Source organism: Rhipicephalus microplus, chromosome 5 (genome assembly GCF_043290135.1).
Source record: "Rhipicephalus microplus isolate Deutch F79 chromosome 5, USDA_Rmic, whole genome shotgun sequence".
In the NCBI taxonomy this organism is placed as follows: domain Eukaryota; kingdom Metazoa; phylum Arthropoda; class Arachnida; order Ixodida; family Ixodidae; genus Rhipicephalus; species Rhipicephalus microplus.
In genome coordinates, this window is record NC_134704.1 from 4,914,743 (window position 1) to 4,930,909 (window position 16,167).

Genomic DNA, 16,167 nt, shown 5'->3' on the forward strand with positions numbered 1-16,167 from the left:
AGCATTCAAACGCGCTCGCTAACCGAGGATGATGCACTTTGAGAAGGCGGTGGCAGCGGCTGCGACGATGACTCCGAATCGAACTTCGCGATCAATGATTGCCACTAGACTGCGCGTGACAGGATCTGACTGGTTAAAGTGAGTGCTGAATTTTCTAAATTAACAAGTACACTTCGTTTGCGCTTCAATTTTTTAAAATGTATATACTGCACATGCATTAGGACTATGACCCAATATTTCGTGCCCCCTCGTGAAATCCTTGCGTAATCTGCGCACCCCCGTTTCGGGGCCCCAAAATTGCAATAAGAATGCAGAAATTATGCAAGTAAATACTGTACTTCAAAATTCATGTAAATACATTCCAAGCTGTATTTGCTGTCGCACATAATATACACATGTTCATGAGAATCGATCCTGCAGGTCGTTAAATGATGGCTTGTCCGCCCAGCTCACATGTACACGGTGCCCTTGAGGCCGCCCTTGCTGGTCTGCATGACGCGACTCAGCAGACTCTGCCGCAGCTCGTCCGGGTCGACACCCATCAGTGCGGCTGCGACACGCAGCGACTGTTCCGACTCGCGGGTGACCTGGCTACCCCCGCGGCTGTCGTCGGGGCTCTCCTCAAAGGTGACGTTGCCCAGGTGCAACACGGCAGCCACTGCCACGTAGATGTTCAGCCGCTCCTCATCAGTGAGGCCTGCACGTGAAGAGAGCCTCAGAGGTGGAGCACTACACTCATACCATAGTGATTTGGTTGAAATCAATTTCGATTGCAGACATTATAATAGATAAGCACATTTGTAATGACAAAACTGAAACAGTCACGTGCAAATGTATTTTTTGTTGTTCAAAGGCAATGGAACCAACTTTGAATAGTTGCAAGATTCGACTTTTGCAGCGATTTCACTGAAATTTGAAGCAATTTTTGGCGGAGCAAAATTTTCATTTTGGAGCACTTTGGAGCAGCCAAATTTTTCATTTGGGGAAATCTGGAGCAGATAACTTCATATCCTGGAGGAGAAGCAAGTTGCATTAACATTCAAGGACATGGAAAATTATTTTTAGGCTCTTGTGAGGAGTTAGAAATATTTAGATTCATTACAAATTTCATAGAGCCAATCATCTTAGCAGCACTCCCTATTTCAGTTGATGATGCAAGAATATGAGCATTCTGGAAAAACTTGCTCAGTGATTATTTCCATAGCAAATATACAGAATGCTGGTTGAATAAAATTGTACTTCATGAAATAACAATATAAATACACCTATGTGATTATCACCAGATAAGGTAGACAACCTCTGTGACGTACAACGCCAGAGACACACAGACCCAAGTGCCTTTCGCCAAGATGACTTCAAGAATAAAAATAGGCTATTTTTCTTTCTGACTGATTACACTGCCGGGCGTAATATGACGTCATTCAGCTAGTTTCAGAAAGCCGACCTCCTTCGGCACTAATCTCTGCGCTGAAATTACACAATTTAACAAAATTTTCCTTTTGCAGCAATTATTTATGTGGCTAGAGCATCTATCTATACTTCAAAAACTCCCTACCATGTCCTCTAGAAAGAAGCACGAACGAAAAAAATCTCAGAGTACTTTATGCATACGCCTAAGACAACTCGAAGGCAAGATCCATTTTCTTTTAATGTGATAGCAATTATATGGACATTCTCGACTGGCTTTTGCCCTAGCCAGAAGTGTAGCCAGAAATTTTTAAAAATTTGGGGGAAGGGTTTCATCTTGATCTGAGAGGGGGGGGGGGGGGGGGGCAGGGGACAGGCAAAGAGTCATTTTGCACTACATTTACCAATCTCCTTTGCACTGAGGGTTGATGCGATAACATCACCCGGTGTGCTAGGCCTCCCATCGATTGTTAGTTACTCAAGCAGAGAGGAACGCGCCGCAAGTGTCCAAGCAAGGTACTGGAAGGATCCAGAGCTAGGAACGCAAGGGGGGGGGGGGGGGGGGGAGAGGGGCGTTGTTATGAACTTTGAATTTAAAGGAACCCTGAATTCAAGTAACCATGAAATGAATTCACCAGAAGAGCTTACTGCCTCACGAATTCAATGCCGCGAAAATTTTACAAATCCCTCCAGTGTGAGTAGAATTACAATGATTCGTCCCATGCTGCAATTGCATTCTCTCTTCTCTGAAAGAATGCAAAGCGCTGTAAGCAGAGAGGGATGGCAGGGGCAAAAAAATGTCACGTGCGCCTCGTGACCATGGCTGCTTTTTTCTTTTTCTTTTCTTCGAATGTGCAGCTTTTTCAGTGTGATCGCACACACACACGTAGTCAAGTCGCGGCATTTTCCGGCAATCTCTGTAAACAACCGAGTGCACTATGTTCAATTCAGCCAAGGGCTGATAGGTGGGCTTTTCACGAGTAATTTTTGAGCGTCTTCCATGATATGCAGAGAGAAAAGAAAGCCCTGCCCAAAAAGTGTTGCAGGGCCTCTTTAAGGGTGTGATCGCTGGCGCACGCGGTATATTTATGGCTGGTATACCATTCTACCTTGTACTCTCAACGCGAACAGACTGCAAAAAGTGGTTCGTTTTCTAGGTATGCACTGAGCTTTCGTCGCAAGGCGGCCGCACCATCATTGCGCCGTTTCGGAGGTCCATTCATACGTGACATTTGTTCTGTACAGATGGAATCACACTGGTCTAGAGCAGCAGAGTGCGTGCCTGTCGACACTGTTGTTGGCCGCGGCTTCTATCTTCCGCTAGCTACAAGCTTCCGCTGATACTTACATTCCAGCAAAAGGGCCTAACACACAGTACAACCATGTTTGGTAGTATTACGGCCTCTCTCTTTACATACTTCTGAAGAAAACAGTGTGTGCGGAGGACCAGGCCTTGCGATGTTGCCTCATAAGCCATTCCTCTGCATGTTGCAGGTTCTACTGACACAGTTGGCCACTCTTCAGTCGGTCAAGATTTAGCCGGACGGGACTCAACTCGATGCATGCATGAATTTAGCAACACACGTGACACCGCATCGTCAATGCTCTTGGCTTCACGTTATCACCCCGCCATACAACGTGAATTCATCAGACGCCTTTATAAGGGCCATGCCGCATCGTTTTAACTTCAGTGCGTGTGGCGGACCAGGCCTCACGATGTTGCCTAATAAGCCGTTCCTCTTCATTATGCAGGTTAGTGTTTACTATAGCTCATTCAAAAGAGACTATCCTGGCCTCCTGGTTTTGCCATGCCCACACCAGTGTGTTCACATTTTATGCGACGCTTTTGTGCATGCAAACTTTCATTGTGCGGGGATATTGAAGTAAACCTTGGGCCGAACACTGTAGCCTTATTGACCCAACTGCTAGAAGGCCAGAATAAGTTGGCCACAGAGATAGCCACTTTAAGGGAAGAGCAGTCCAACATAAAAAAAAAATTATTTAAAAAATGATTTCAGACCTTAACTGATTTTGGAATGCATGCCGCTCGAGTAAATGGCCTAAAGCAGGCAGTCAAATCGCTTCAAGCGAAGGCAGCTGACCTGGAAGATAGGAGCGGGCACTCAAAATCTCGTTTTGTTTAACATTAAGAATGGCAGCATTAAAACTGAGACAACTCTTTGCGCTAAGACGATTGACAACCTTTTTTGGGATAAGCTAAACGTAAGATGCAGCTCTGTCGCAAGAATACACTGCATTGAAAAACTGGGTAAAATGAGGCCAGTAATTGTATCCTTTCAAAAGTACAACGAAAAGCAGGAAGTTCTTAAATATGCACAAATGTTTGTGGGGTCTCGAAATGGCGAACGAGCGCCACGCCACGCTCTTGGAGTGAACGGACACAGAAGACGCAGTCGGTACAATACAACAGCATACATTTATTCAACTAATTTACAACGACAATATCGTCCGCCGAATGATACATAAATCGTAATTAACACACTAGGACATCATTACACAATAACATGACAAACACACAACACGACAAACACAATAACACACCGAAGGCGGCGTCACGAACGCTTCACTCACCACGTGGGCTTACCGCAGGCGGCCCGCTGTGCCGTCCACGGCAGACCCACCGCGAGAGACAACCGTTCGCGGCAGCCACCACGCGCAGAAGAGACCCGCTCAACTCTCGCCCGCCGCCAAGGCCTGCCTTCCGCCAGGGGTCACCGCAAGCGCTACCACTCTACCAACAATAGTACTCAACGCGAACACAACGCCACCTATTGCCCGGCAGTCGTCACCCAAAATGCGGCCTCTGGGTGAGACACGTGCGCCACACGGCGCGAACAACCCCACAGGGGGTGTCAGCACCCCCACAAGGTAAAGGAAACAAAAACTTCCATTCAGAATGACTATTCGGTAGATACTCTAAGGAAACGCAAGCTTTTATGGCAAAGTGGCAAACAAGAAAAACAACAGGGCAAGAAAGTGATTCTTCTGCATGATAAGCTACGAATAGATAATGAACTATATGTATGGGATGAAGCCACAGATTCCAGGGTAGAACAAATTACATGACGAAAACTTCTTTCCAAGGATTGACGGATACCTTCCCGCCCTGAAGAACTCGGGAGAATTCGTTTAACTTTTAATGAATCCAGTGCCTTTGTTTACAGTTAACTGCATGTGCAGTAGTTTAGAACAGATGGCTAGACAACCTACTCGCGTTCAGGGTAGTTCCTCTTCTATATTAGATCTTGTTTGTGTTTTTCTGCCGATGCATGACTGACTTCTCTGCGAGAATTGAACCTGGTCTTTCAGCCCACTAAATGGTAAAGTGTGTATACCACTTTTTGACAAAGGAAAGTGCTCCTTCTAAAGCTCTCACAGTTAAAAATTACTTTCATGCAGCAGATGAAAGTCTTAGATTTCTTGACATAAACTTGAAGCAATTTTGGTGGGTCTGATGTTTCTGAGCTATGGGAGACATTTAAAAAGTTGTGTCTTTAGTGTATAGAAAACTTTGGGCCAAATAAAAAGAAAAGGATCTCGAAAAAATTTTGTGGATCACCCGTGACATTTTGCATAAAAAAAACTTAAGACCTCGTAGTGCATCCCAGAAAACTATTCGAACAAGCCAGACACTCATAAACTAGTCTATTCGATGTGCTAAGCAATTTTATTTTCAACATACTCTACCAAACTTCATATGGGCAGCTCCTGATAAATTCTGGTCGCAATTATCTCGCAAGGAAGAAGGTACTCTTCAAATAATTCACAATGATACAATCATTACAAATAAAACAAGCATAGCGAAGCATTTCAATGAGTAATTTCTAAGCGTTTTCCAAAAAGATTGCGATAGCGCACGCACTTATGCTACCTCTTCTTATCTTGATACAGACATGTCCCTATCTGGAGTTGTATCTATGCTTCTGAATTCAAAGACTAAAGCCTCGCCTGGTCTCAAAAACAATCACAATGCATTTCTGCGTCGATATGCCGCGATGGTTGCTAAATTCTTTGTGATCATCTTCTGCGCCTAGCTGTCTTGTTCTTGTCCCGATGGATTGGAAAACAGGGTGAACTGTCCCACTATTGAGATCTGGAGACAAATTATTGGATACAAATTAACGCCCCATATCTATAATTTGTTCTTGTAGGCTTTTGAAGCATGCCATAGCTAACTACATCACTAATTTTCTTAATGAAAACAACATATTAACGCCATTTCAACATGAGTTAAGAAAGCATTTGTCCACTGTCACTCAACTGGTCACAGTCATACATATTTTTGCATCTATTCCTGATAAATCAGGGCATACTGATGTTATTTTCTTAGACTTTAAGAAGGCTTTTGATTTAGTTCCCCACAATAAATTGATTTTAAAACTTAAAAATATTGGCCTTCCAGATTTTATTGTAAATTGGGTCTCTGCATACTTGTCAAATCGAACACAATTGGTTTATATAAGTGGTCACTGTTCATCCAAACTTCAGGTTACATCAGGTGTTCTCCGGGAAAGTGTTTTGGGACCCCTGCTTTTTTTAATATATTGCTGGGTAACGCCTTGGATCACCGGACAAGTACGGTAGAAGACACATCCCTGAAGCTTCGCCGAAGCCGCAGACTCGCAAAACTTCTGCCGCTACCAGTCAATATGAACCCTGACGGCGAAATCCAACCAGCTGCGCCTAACACCTATGGACACCATTACAGGAGACCCCGCCCGTTCTCTGGGGAACCTGGAGAGGACATCGATGAATGGCTGAAGCACTACCGGCGGGTGAGCCTATATAACCACTTGGACACTACCAGCCAGCATAACTACGTACCACTTTTTCTTGAAGGGACCGCGTTGATGTGGTATGAGAACCATGAGGAAAATTTGACTTCATGGGCGAACTTCGTGGACGAAATCAAGAAGTGTTTTGGAGGTCCGACCACAATAAAGAAGCGTGCTGAGCAGACCCTGAGCAACGTGCTCAAGTCCCTGGGGAGACATGTATGATGTATATTGAATTTCTCAAGCTTTGCAAACTTGTGGAGCCATTAATGACTGATGAGTATAAGGTCAGGCATCTCCTTAAGGGCATTGCGGAGGCTATCTATCACTACCTTATAGGAAAGGATGACTTGCAGTCGGCCAATGACATCATCCGACATTGCCGAACATTTGAGGCCCTTAAAGCTCGGCGTATTTCGGCAAAGTTTGGTAGACTCCCCAACGTCACAACGGTCGCAAGCATCGATGCGGTCCCTCCACCCAGCGGTCTGGCTTCAATAATACGAGAAATAGTGCACGAAGAACTTGATCGGCGGGACGCTGCTACGCCATCGATAGCACATGACCACAGTTCTTATACGCCATGTGGCTTCTGCCTGCGCCCATCAACGCTGCGGGCTTCGTCGACTCAAGGACGCCAGTACAGTCGCGTCATCATGTCTACATGTCTGATCCGCGAAGCGACTCTGTGCAAAGGTCACCCCCCGATAGGGCAGCATGGCAAGATTATCCCACTAACCATCTTCAGCAGCGAGTGGGGCGTGAAGCACCTCTGTGCTTTTATTGAGCCGTTCGTGGACATACAGCCCGCTTCTGCTCAAAGCCGCGTCGGTCACCTCTGCCGCAGAATCAACGACCCCCGGCATCCTCACGGCGCGCAAGTACTCGAAGAGACTATCACTTGTCACCGAGCGGCTACTACCGAACCGACTTGTAACAGACCTTCCGCAGCGATTCGCTGGCTTCTGTGCGGAGTGTAACGCCACCAGCCTTCTCCCGCCAGCATCGGTCACCATCACCAGGTTGTCAGGTGTCTCACTTCTCCTCCTCCGCCGGGAAACTAAACGCTGCGGCCGATAGAGGTGAGATCGCCGGACGTTTTTTACTGCGTAGAGATATGCCTCCAGAGTTTTCATGCTACAAAATAGGGCCAGTGTTCCTAAAGATGGTATCCCCACATTCGCGTTAGTCGACACGGGAGCAACTGTTTCCGTCATGAGCCGTAATTTTAAGACTCTTCTTAGCAAGAAAGTGATGTTCTCTTGGGGAAGCCAGACAACGTTTTGTGCAGTGATTGGAGAACTGTTGCGCCCAGTGGGAGTTTGTACTGTAACTGTTACTTTCGGCGCTAAATTGTTTAAGGGGGGAGGCTACCACCGGATACCAACTTTTTGTTTATTGAGATATCTTAATGAAATTTTCAGGATAGACTTATAGCAAAAGCATTAGAAGAACTACAAAATTTCATCAAGTTATGTTCACTGGTTTTCAAGTTACAGCAGAATATCAGGGTAGTGCACATGGTTCTCTTATTCCAGGCCTGGAGAACTTTCAAAAGGTGCTGGAACTGTGAAATTAACTATGATGATTCCCAGATTGATACTCCAGGGGGTAACAGAGCCCTTTTTTTTTAATTTCTTTGCTGAAAAGTTTTAACAGACCATCAAACTTTGTGTTCGTGATTAGGATATTATCAATCAAATTTTGATTAAATATAATAAATAACACACACAATATATTGAAAAAACGGGCTTGTCACCCCCTCAGAAATTTATTCATGTACATATTAAAAAAAGACTTATGGAAATCCAATGAGCGGTTCCAGAGATATGGCTGGAATAACCAGCCTCACTAGCCAAAAAAGTCATTTTGAGAAAACGATGTTTGATAGTTTTGAGCACATAGGCAGTTCTAAAATGAACCTGCAGCGTAACTGGAGATGTCCTTTGGCACTCTCTTTCTTTGCCGCCTTTCCATCTTCTCTAGGAATCGCTTCTTAGCCTTTTTCAAGCGCAGAGAATCTTTCTCGGCTGCCCGTTGAATGGCCAGGTGGCCAGGTGTTAGCCCCACTGATGAAGCTAGCTCTTGGGTGGCCCTGTAGCAGCCAGCATTGCATCTTAGCACTGCATCATGCAGTGCTGTCTCCACAGCAATCAGTGACGCATGCTGCTCTTTGGGCATGAGGGACCACAGCACAGAGTGAAAGGACTCTGATGCATTCTGCGTCTTTGCTCCCAGGTAGCGTTGCAGAAGAGAAGCCTGTGAGAGCCTCTCATAAATGGGCAGAAGTGCATCTGCAACATAGCGTGGCAGCTTGTACGAATGCTTCGGAGGTGGAACACCGGTAATCTTGCTGGCATTGTGACGACACCAGGAGTCTGCACCCTCTGGGCACAAGTCGTGGTGCGGCTCCTCATCCGTCGACGTCACATGGTGGTACGATGCCATCACTGCCCGCCGCATTGCAGCCACATCATCGGAATTGTTCCGTAGGGCCCAGCCATAATAATCTGTCAACTTGTTGATGAGGGCCTTTGTCAGCCTGCCCTTCCCTCCCAAAGCCTTGTCACTTTTCTGCACAAGGTTGCGAAGTGCAGTCCCCATCTTCTTCTGAACGTGGTTCAGGCATTCCTCTTTTGAAATGGGGACCAGTCCATAAACATTTTCTTGTACAAGGGCAGAGAAGGTGGCACTATCTCCATCAGACACGAGCGTTGTGTAACGGAGGTTGTGCTTCGACAGTGAGCGTGAAAAGAGGATGATAGCTGCCTCAACCTCCATTCTCCCTGATTTAGAGTCGGTGTTTTTCTGGCACACATGATTCTCCAGCCAGCATGCATAGTCTGCGTCTCCAGGCTTTGGCCCTACTTGGCAACCAAGGCACTGATTAGACAGAACAACGGCGTCCAAGATAAGGCCCGTATGGTATTCGATAATTGCCCCGACTCTAATATGGGATGTGTGCCCACGCTTGTGCCATGTTCCATCATAACAAACTGTTATATCCCTGGTGAAATATTGATCCATTTCTTTGTAAGTGGCTTTTACAGCAGAAGCAGATTCTGCATAGAAATTTTCTATGCATTGTGTCTGCGGTTCCCTGAATTTCTTCAGGTGCTTCTGAAAGTTCTTGTGATGGAGGCCACGATGGGACACGTTCATCGCTGCCCAAAAGTCGTTGAGAGCTGTTTGTCCCTTGCCTATTTGTTTTGTTGCCATAATGGCTCTTACATTCCCATCAAAGGCCTTTGTGTCATCCTGACGAGATGAACTCTATGAGCTTGAAACAACTCCACAATGCAAGCATACTAGCTCAAGCTTTGCAGCAAGTCCAAGTTGGTTGCCTCCTCGTACCTTCATCCCAATCGCGGTGCACCGGTGGCACGGGGTCCGAGATAGCAGCTCGTCTAGGGCATCCATTTGCACAAGGAAAAATTTTTCGCCTTCACTTGTAGCGGTGGCAGCTTCATGATCGCGCTCCATTGCCTGAAATTTCCGCTCCGTCGCTGGCATAGCGCCAAGTTCTCTTTGCACAGCAGCGCGTTGTTGATCCGCCGCCTCTTTCTCCTCGCACGTCAGGAAACTTGTTCGCAAATGCACAGTTGACGACGCGATCGCACTCGAGGCCAATGAAAGAGAAGATGCGGAAGCCACTGTCGATGAGCACGAGACACCAGGCGCACTTGTAACGACAAATTCTTGCACCGGCGGAGCAGGAGTCCTGTCGCTAGGCGCGTCGATGCGACCACTCTCTTGCGTAGATGAAGCAGAAGCTGCCCCACAGGTACCGTCGGCGCGATCACCGTCGGCGCACGTGCGAGCGGAGAGCCTCGCCGCGCGGACAAGCTTCATAGCTCGCTTCCTTGCACCGAACGATTGTAGCGTCTTCTTTTTCGTTGGGCGCATCGTGAGCGAACACATCAACGGTCTCGTATAGACGGTTGAAAATCGTCTCGTAAAGACGGTTGCAAATCGTTTCGAAGACAGTTGAAACAGGGAGAGTATGCGAACGGCTGCAACGATACACAGAAGCGAGCGGAACACAAAGACGCCGGACGGAGGAGCAGCAGACGAGCGGCAGCATCGGCCACATTATGCGCAAGAGCGCTACGTCATCGCGGGCAGCAGCCAATGGCAGTCACGGGCTCCCCCGCGTCTTTGGGGAGCGCCCGCTTCGCCCAATCCCAGCTGCGCGCCTCAGCCGCGGGAAACTTGAAAGCTCTCGCGAGCCCTCCAATCATGAGCGGCTTGCTCCCCTCCTGCGCTGCCGCCGGCGACGCAGGTGGCGGGGAAAGAAAGAGCAAGAATTCACAAACAAAACAACACCAAAATGGCGGCGCTAAACTGCGATCACGCCAAGTTGGGGTATTTTGAGCGCTCGCGCGCCGCTCGAGGGCCGCCGCGGCATGTTCTAAACTTTATTTCAAATGGTTTCGCGACAAATTAGACGTTGATATTTACAGAAAAGGTAGTTTATGACACATACTGCCCGAATATGTGGTTTGCCAAAAATCGACTTTTTCGCGATTTTTCGGTTTTCAAAGGCCGCGTCCCCCCTTAAGGGGGGACATGCGTCCTTGGGACGAAAAAAAATCGCAAAAAAATCAAGTTTTGGAAAATGGCATTTTCGAAGTCTAGAGGTCTTATTACACGACTACACAAAGTTTATCAGCTCTTGCATTAATATTTTAGCTGTAGCTTAACTCTATTTCAACAATACTGGCAGAATTGCAGCCGAAGTTATTGCTAAAAGGCCCTTTTTTCGCAAAACGCAGCGGCCGTTCCACGCGTTAGAGCATGGCTATCTTGGTCTCGTTTGAAAGAGCTATTTTTCTTCTTCATTTTCCGCTAACTCCTATTCTATGCTGCCATTGGCTTTCTCAAAAAAGCAAGCAAAGAAGAGTCCCAGTGCAAGCCCTCATTCGTTGCCTAGCGCACGTGACTTGAGTTAAGCATACGATTGGCGGAATTCCTTTCTTGTTGTCTGCACAGCGGTCATCCGCGCTGTCGGCCATGCGCCATGTTTTCAGTGTGTGTGACCAACGCCGATGTGGTCGAAGTGAAGAACGATGGCTCGGAAGAAGTCGCACACGAAAAAAGCATTTGAGGCGAAGAAAGTGCGATGCGCACTTAACATCCGGAAGAGGAGTGTAACGCAGCCGAACGTCGAAAGTGACGTGGCCGCCGCCTCTGCTGATGCCGCTGATACGGACCTAGGCCTAACAAGCCCATCGTCGTGCGGAGGTGCCGATGGTCGCGTGCGTTGCGATACGAAGTTTCTGCAGCCCGCACAAGAAAAAGAGCCCAAGATAAACTGCTGCATGTCGTCCACCCCCGCGACAGGATCTTCTGACCGACAATGTCGATGCCGCATGTGAAACACCTGGCGCGAGTGTATTTACAATTGTAAGCTTAGATTTGGTAAACACTCTGCTTGTGCATGCGAAATGTAAATTATGCGGTGCTTGTGACCTAGAAATCGTCAGAGACGATCGTGAATACGGACTCGCCGTCAAGCTGTGTCTTGTGTGCATGAACTGCAGAGACGTGACGTGGACTTGAAGCTAGCCCTGCGTCCGTGGTGAACCGAAGGCAAACCCGTTCTGTATGAATGTTCTCACGGCTCGTGCCATGCAAGCTACAGGAAACCAACAAACAGCTTTTAATGATATATTCTCGCTGATGAACATTAGCAGCTGAGGCCTCCACACAAAGACGTGGCAAAGCTACCTCAAAGGTAAGCTGGTTCTCGCAGCGGATCGTGCGGCCAAAAATGTGACAAGCGAGTGTGCACACTCGGTTCGCGAACTCTATCAAGATTTGTCCCTCAGCAACTCCGGAAACATCGCGGTGTCGTTCGATGAGTCGTGGATGACTCGCGGACATTCCTCGCACATCGGCGTCAGCACCGTGATAGAACTGTTCACGGGGTTTTGTTTGGACTACGTTGTCCTGAGCAATTTCTGCGCGGGATGCGGAACGGGTCTAAAAAAAGGCGACCCGTCTTTCGAAAGCTGGAAGAAAGGCCACAAATGTCAAAAGAACACAAACAAAAAGTCAAGAAAAATGGAAGTGGACGAAGCTCTTATTTTATGGAAGCGGTCCCTCGAGTGGCATGGTTTTCGGTACACTACAGTACTTAGTGATGGAGACAGCTGTACGTATGTCGCACTCCAAAAGGAGAAAGGTTACGGTTACATAGAAGTGGAGAAAGAGGACTGTGTGAACGACGTACAAAAACGTATGGGCAAGGCACTACGCAACCTCGTCTCAAGAAGCAAAGCTTCTGGCCTTCAGAGCCTTGGCGGAAAAGGTCGGCTCACAGCTGACCTAATTACGCGGCTAAGCTCCTATTATGGATAAGCACTGAAAACGCAGACAGGAGATGCGGATGCCATGCACAAGGCAGTGATGGCAACCTACCATCACATAACGTCTAACGACACCGCACGGAACCATTCCTTCTGCCCAACAGGTCCCAATTCGTGGTGCCGCCAAAATGCCACAGAGGCTAGGGGTGAGCCAGCACCAAAACACCCTCGCAAACTGCCTCCTCATGTCTGTCAGGTTTTGTTGCCTATATACGAACGCCTGAGCAACAAAAAATTGCTTGGGAGGTGCCTGCGAGGGAAGACTCAAAATGGCAATGAAAGCCTGCACTCGGTCATATGGTCGCTTGCACCAAAGGAGCGCCATGCCTCCCTTTTTACGGTAAAAGCAGCCGTGGCGGAGGCAGTGCTAAGGTTTAATGCAGGAAATGTGAGAGCAACTGCATCAATATTAAACGAGCTGAGCCTAAGCCCCAGCACACTGTGCAGCAATCGTATGGCTGAAAAACATCAGCAACGCCTGGAAGCTTAAACTCGAAAGTGTGCATCAGCAGAAAATGTGCACCGAGCCCTGAAAAAATGCCACACATGCAACAAAGTGGAGACAGACTATGTGCCAGGGGGCTACTGATTACTTACAACTGGTAACTTGTAAATATTTTACGATATTGTGGAATAAATTGAGCTGTTAATGTTTTTTGCAATTTTCTCAGAACAAGCTTTTTACTCATTTTGCTTGTTTGGAACAGTGATATTTAAATTTTTGGGACAGCTACAGCTGTAATTTTTTGTATGTGATGCTGAATGCCTAAAGCTTGAACTGCTACAAGCAGATTATTTGTTTTCTCGCTTGCTTTTATTCAAGTTCATTAGTGGCTGTGACATAAACATCTAAGCTTTGATGAGCTCCTAAATTGCTAATTGTTGTTAGATTTGAAAACACTGCTTGCAGCAGTTCAATCCTTATGTATTCTACTTTGCATTCATGTACTAAATTTAACTTTCTACTCAGTGGATTTTCATCTATTGTCTCACCAATTATTAGTAATTAATATCTCATCATTTTTTGATAACTTACTGAGTCAGAAAAAATAACAGCATTTTTGAAATCAGCACAACAAAAAACATATACCTGTGCTCTTAAATTGAATTTGGTTAATAAATAAAAGAAATTGCTCCAGGTACCATGTCCCCCCTTAAGGCTTAGTACTGATATTTACTTGGATCATTGTTAATTGCGGTATCGCTGTATAGCTGATTATTTTGTACTTGTTTCTTTTTGGGGAGTGAATTTCAAGTGTGAGATTACTGTTTGCCACTTTGTTTCATGAGATAAAGTGCATTTGTTTTGCCACGCCCGCATTTCTTCCATCTCTCAAATCCATCCTTCGCAAGCACTCCAAAGATATGTTCGTGACAGTGTCCCGATCAATCACGAAGACTGACGAGCCAGCATAGAGAGTGATGGCTGGTGATAATAGTTAGCTTGCGCCCATACAGGTATGTCTAAAACTGCTGCACAGCGAAAATAACGGCGAGACATTTCTGTTCAGTAACTGTATAGTTCCGTTCGGGTTTGCTTAACGACCTGCTCGCAAAGGCAACGACAAGTTTTTTGTTAATGCGCGATGCGCTGAACAAGAATGCCACCAAGCCCTACACCACTCCCATCCGTGTGAACCTCTGTTGGCACTGAGGGATTGAAGTGTCGGAGAATCGGCTGCGACGTTAGCAGAAACTTGAGTTGTCGAAAGGAAACAGAACAATCAGGCGTCCACTGGAATTGGGTGTTCTTGCATAGGAGGCTTGTCAAAGGCTAAGCCACGTCAGCAAAGCAAGGAATGAATCTTCTGAAGTAGGGGAATAGCCACAGAAAGCTGGGAAGTTCTTTGATGGACTGAGGTGGCTCAAACGCTTCAACAGCCTCCCTTTTTGCAAAGTCGGGCCAGACCATTTTGAGACCATTTTGAAGTGTGCACACACTTTTGGTGAAGTTGTCGAAGAGAAGGGACCAAAAATTATTTTTGATACAGTGAGTGACCTAATGAGATATATTTTTTGTAAGGTAAAAAAATTTAAAATGCTCTATCAATTGATTGTGAAATCTCAAAAATGAATTTATTGACTAAACAAAGTCTCACTGTATCGTAATAAGTTCATGAGCATAAAATGAATTCCGCTTGCGTAGGACGGGGTATATTGAAGATCACTAGAAAAGGCCCCTTGATTCTGCAGTGAACATAGGCTGATCATGACAATAATGAATGGCAACAGAAATACACGCAGTTGCTTACTTGTTGAAACTAAAAATTAATTTGTGGCCATAATAAAAAAGAACTACAGAGAAAACTGCTCCTGGAAAGCAAGAGACAAAACTGCCGCTGGAAGGAGTTTCAACCTTTGGTTGAAACTCCTTTTGCTAAAAAAATACTTGAGAGCATGTGTGACGACTGGAAACCTACTTGTATTGAGGTGTGCACTTTTGGATTGGCACTCTATCGAACATGCACACTAACCTTCGGCTCAGCAGCCAGCCAGATGCGCCCAATCCAGCTGTCCACCATCCTCTCCTCTAGCGCTTTCCTGCTCTTTGCAATTGGCTAGCCTTTGCGTGTGCTTTGCAGTCAGGGGGGAGAGATCCCTTTATGCAGTGCCTCATGACTGAAATCATATGAAGTAATTTTTTGTTCAGTTGTGTGCAGATCTGTGGGGCGGCATCTTGCATCCCTCGTGATCACAATGTTGGTGGTCACGCGGGCTCTGCAAGTGATATGGTGTTTTGAGATAGCGTGATGCCGTTCCTGGCACTATGCAGGCAACCAATGAGAAAACGTCACTGCAACGCTTCTGCATGCACTCCCGTGTGAAGTGGCAATGACATTGCTTCGAGTTACAAAGCAGCAGCACGAATGAACAAATCAGACAGATGTATGATATTGGAGGGCGAAACACGTCTATCGAATCTATGGGGCAAAGTGCTCCGAAGCATGTGTAACGCAAGCAGCGTTACCCACCATGTAGTGTCACATCACGATCGCTCCCTAAACTAAGGTGGACCGACGGCTCCCATCGAGATGCGCGCATTTGCACTGGCATTCAAAAAATATAGGAGGCATTGGTCACAGCCATAGGTCGGCGAAAAAAAGGGAGCTCACACAGACTCACTCCAGAAGTATATTATTCTTTGAAAACTCACTCAGACTCAGGGAAAATTATCCTCGACCAGACTCGCTCGAACTCAAACTCACCATGCTGGACTCAACCAGATTCAAACTCACGAGCCTGTAAGCAATAAATTAGCCTTTTTAATCTTGGTGTCAATGCTCTATACTGCCAATACCACCTTTGTGTTGCCACACTGCTTTTTCACGGTTTATGTTAATGGCCCACTGGATGTGTCGATACTGACTTGCATCGCGTTAGAAGCATTCCAGATGTTAGTGTGCCTTCAGCCGTGAGCCGAAGACATGTTTATTGGGGAAAACGCAGAGGTGAAACTGACCAGCTGTCAAGCGGGGCGAGCGCGAGCAGAAACAACACTTTTTTTTTTCTTTCGCTGGCGCTCCTGCCTGTGCCATATATCAATGCTACACAGATTATTTTACGTTTATCAAATAGGCTTGAATGCACAAACA

The 16,167-nt window shown here is 46.4% G+C and overlaps 1 protein-coding gene across 2 annotated transcripts in view; it reads right to left on the reverse strand.

Moving 5' to 3' along the window:
• Positions 1 to 16,167, reverse strand: part of jar (Myosin heavy chain 95F jaguar) — a 255,795-nt gene that overhangs the window by 162,437 nt on the left and 77,191 nt on the right. For both annotated transcript variants that reach the window (XR_012895116.1, XM_037426322.2), the window contains exon 10: positions 454 to 697. Coding sequence is in view for 1 of the 2 variants with exons in the window: in XM_037426322.2 (XP_037282219.1) it covers positions 454 to 697 (244 nt within the window). In the remaining variant the exon portion in view is untranslated. The remainder of the gene's footprint in view (positions 1 to 453; positions 698 to 16,167) is intronic.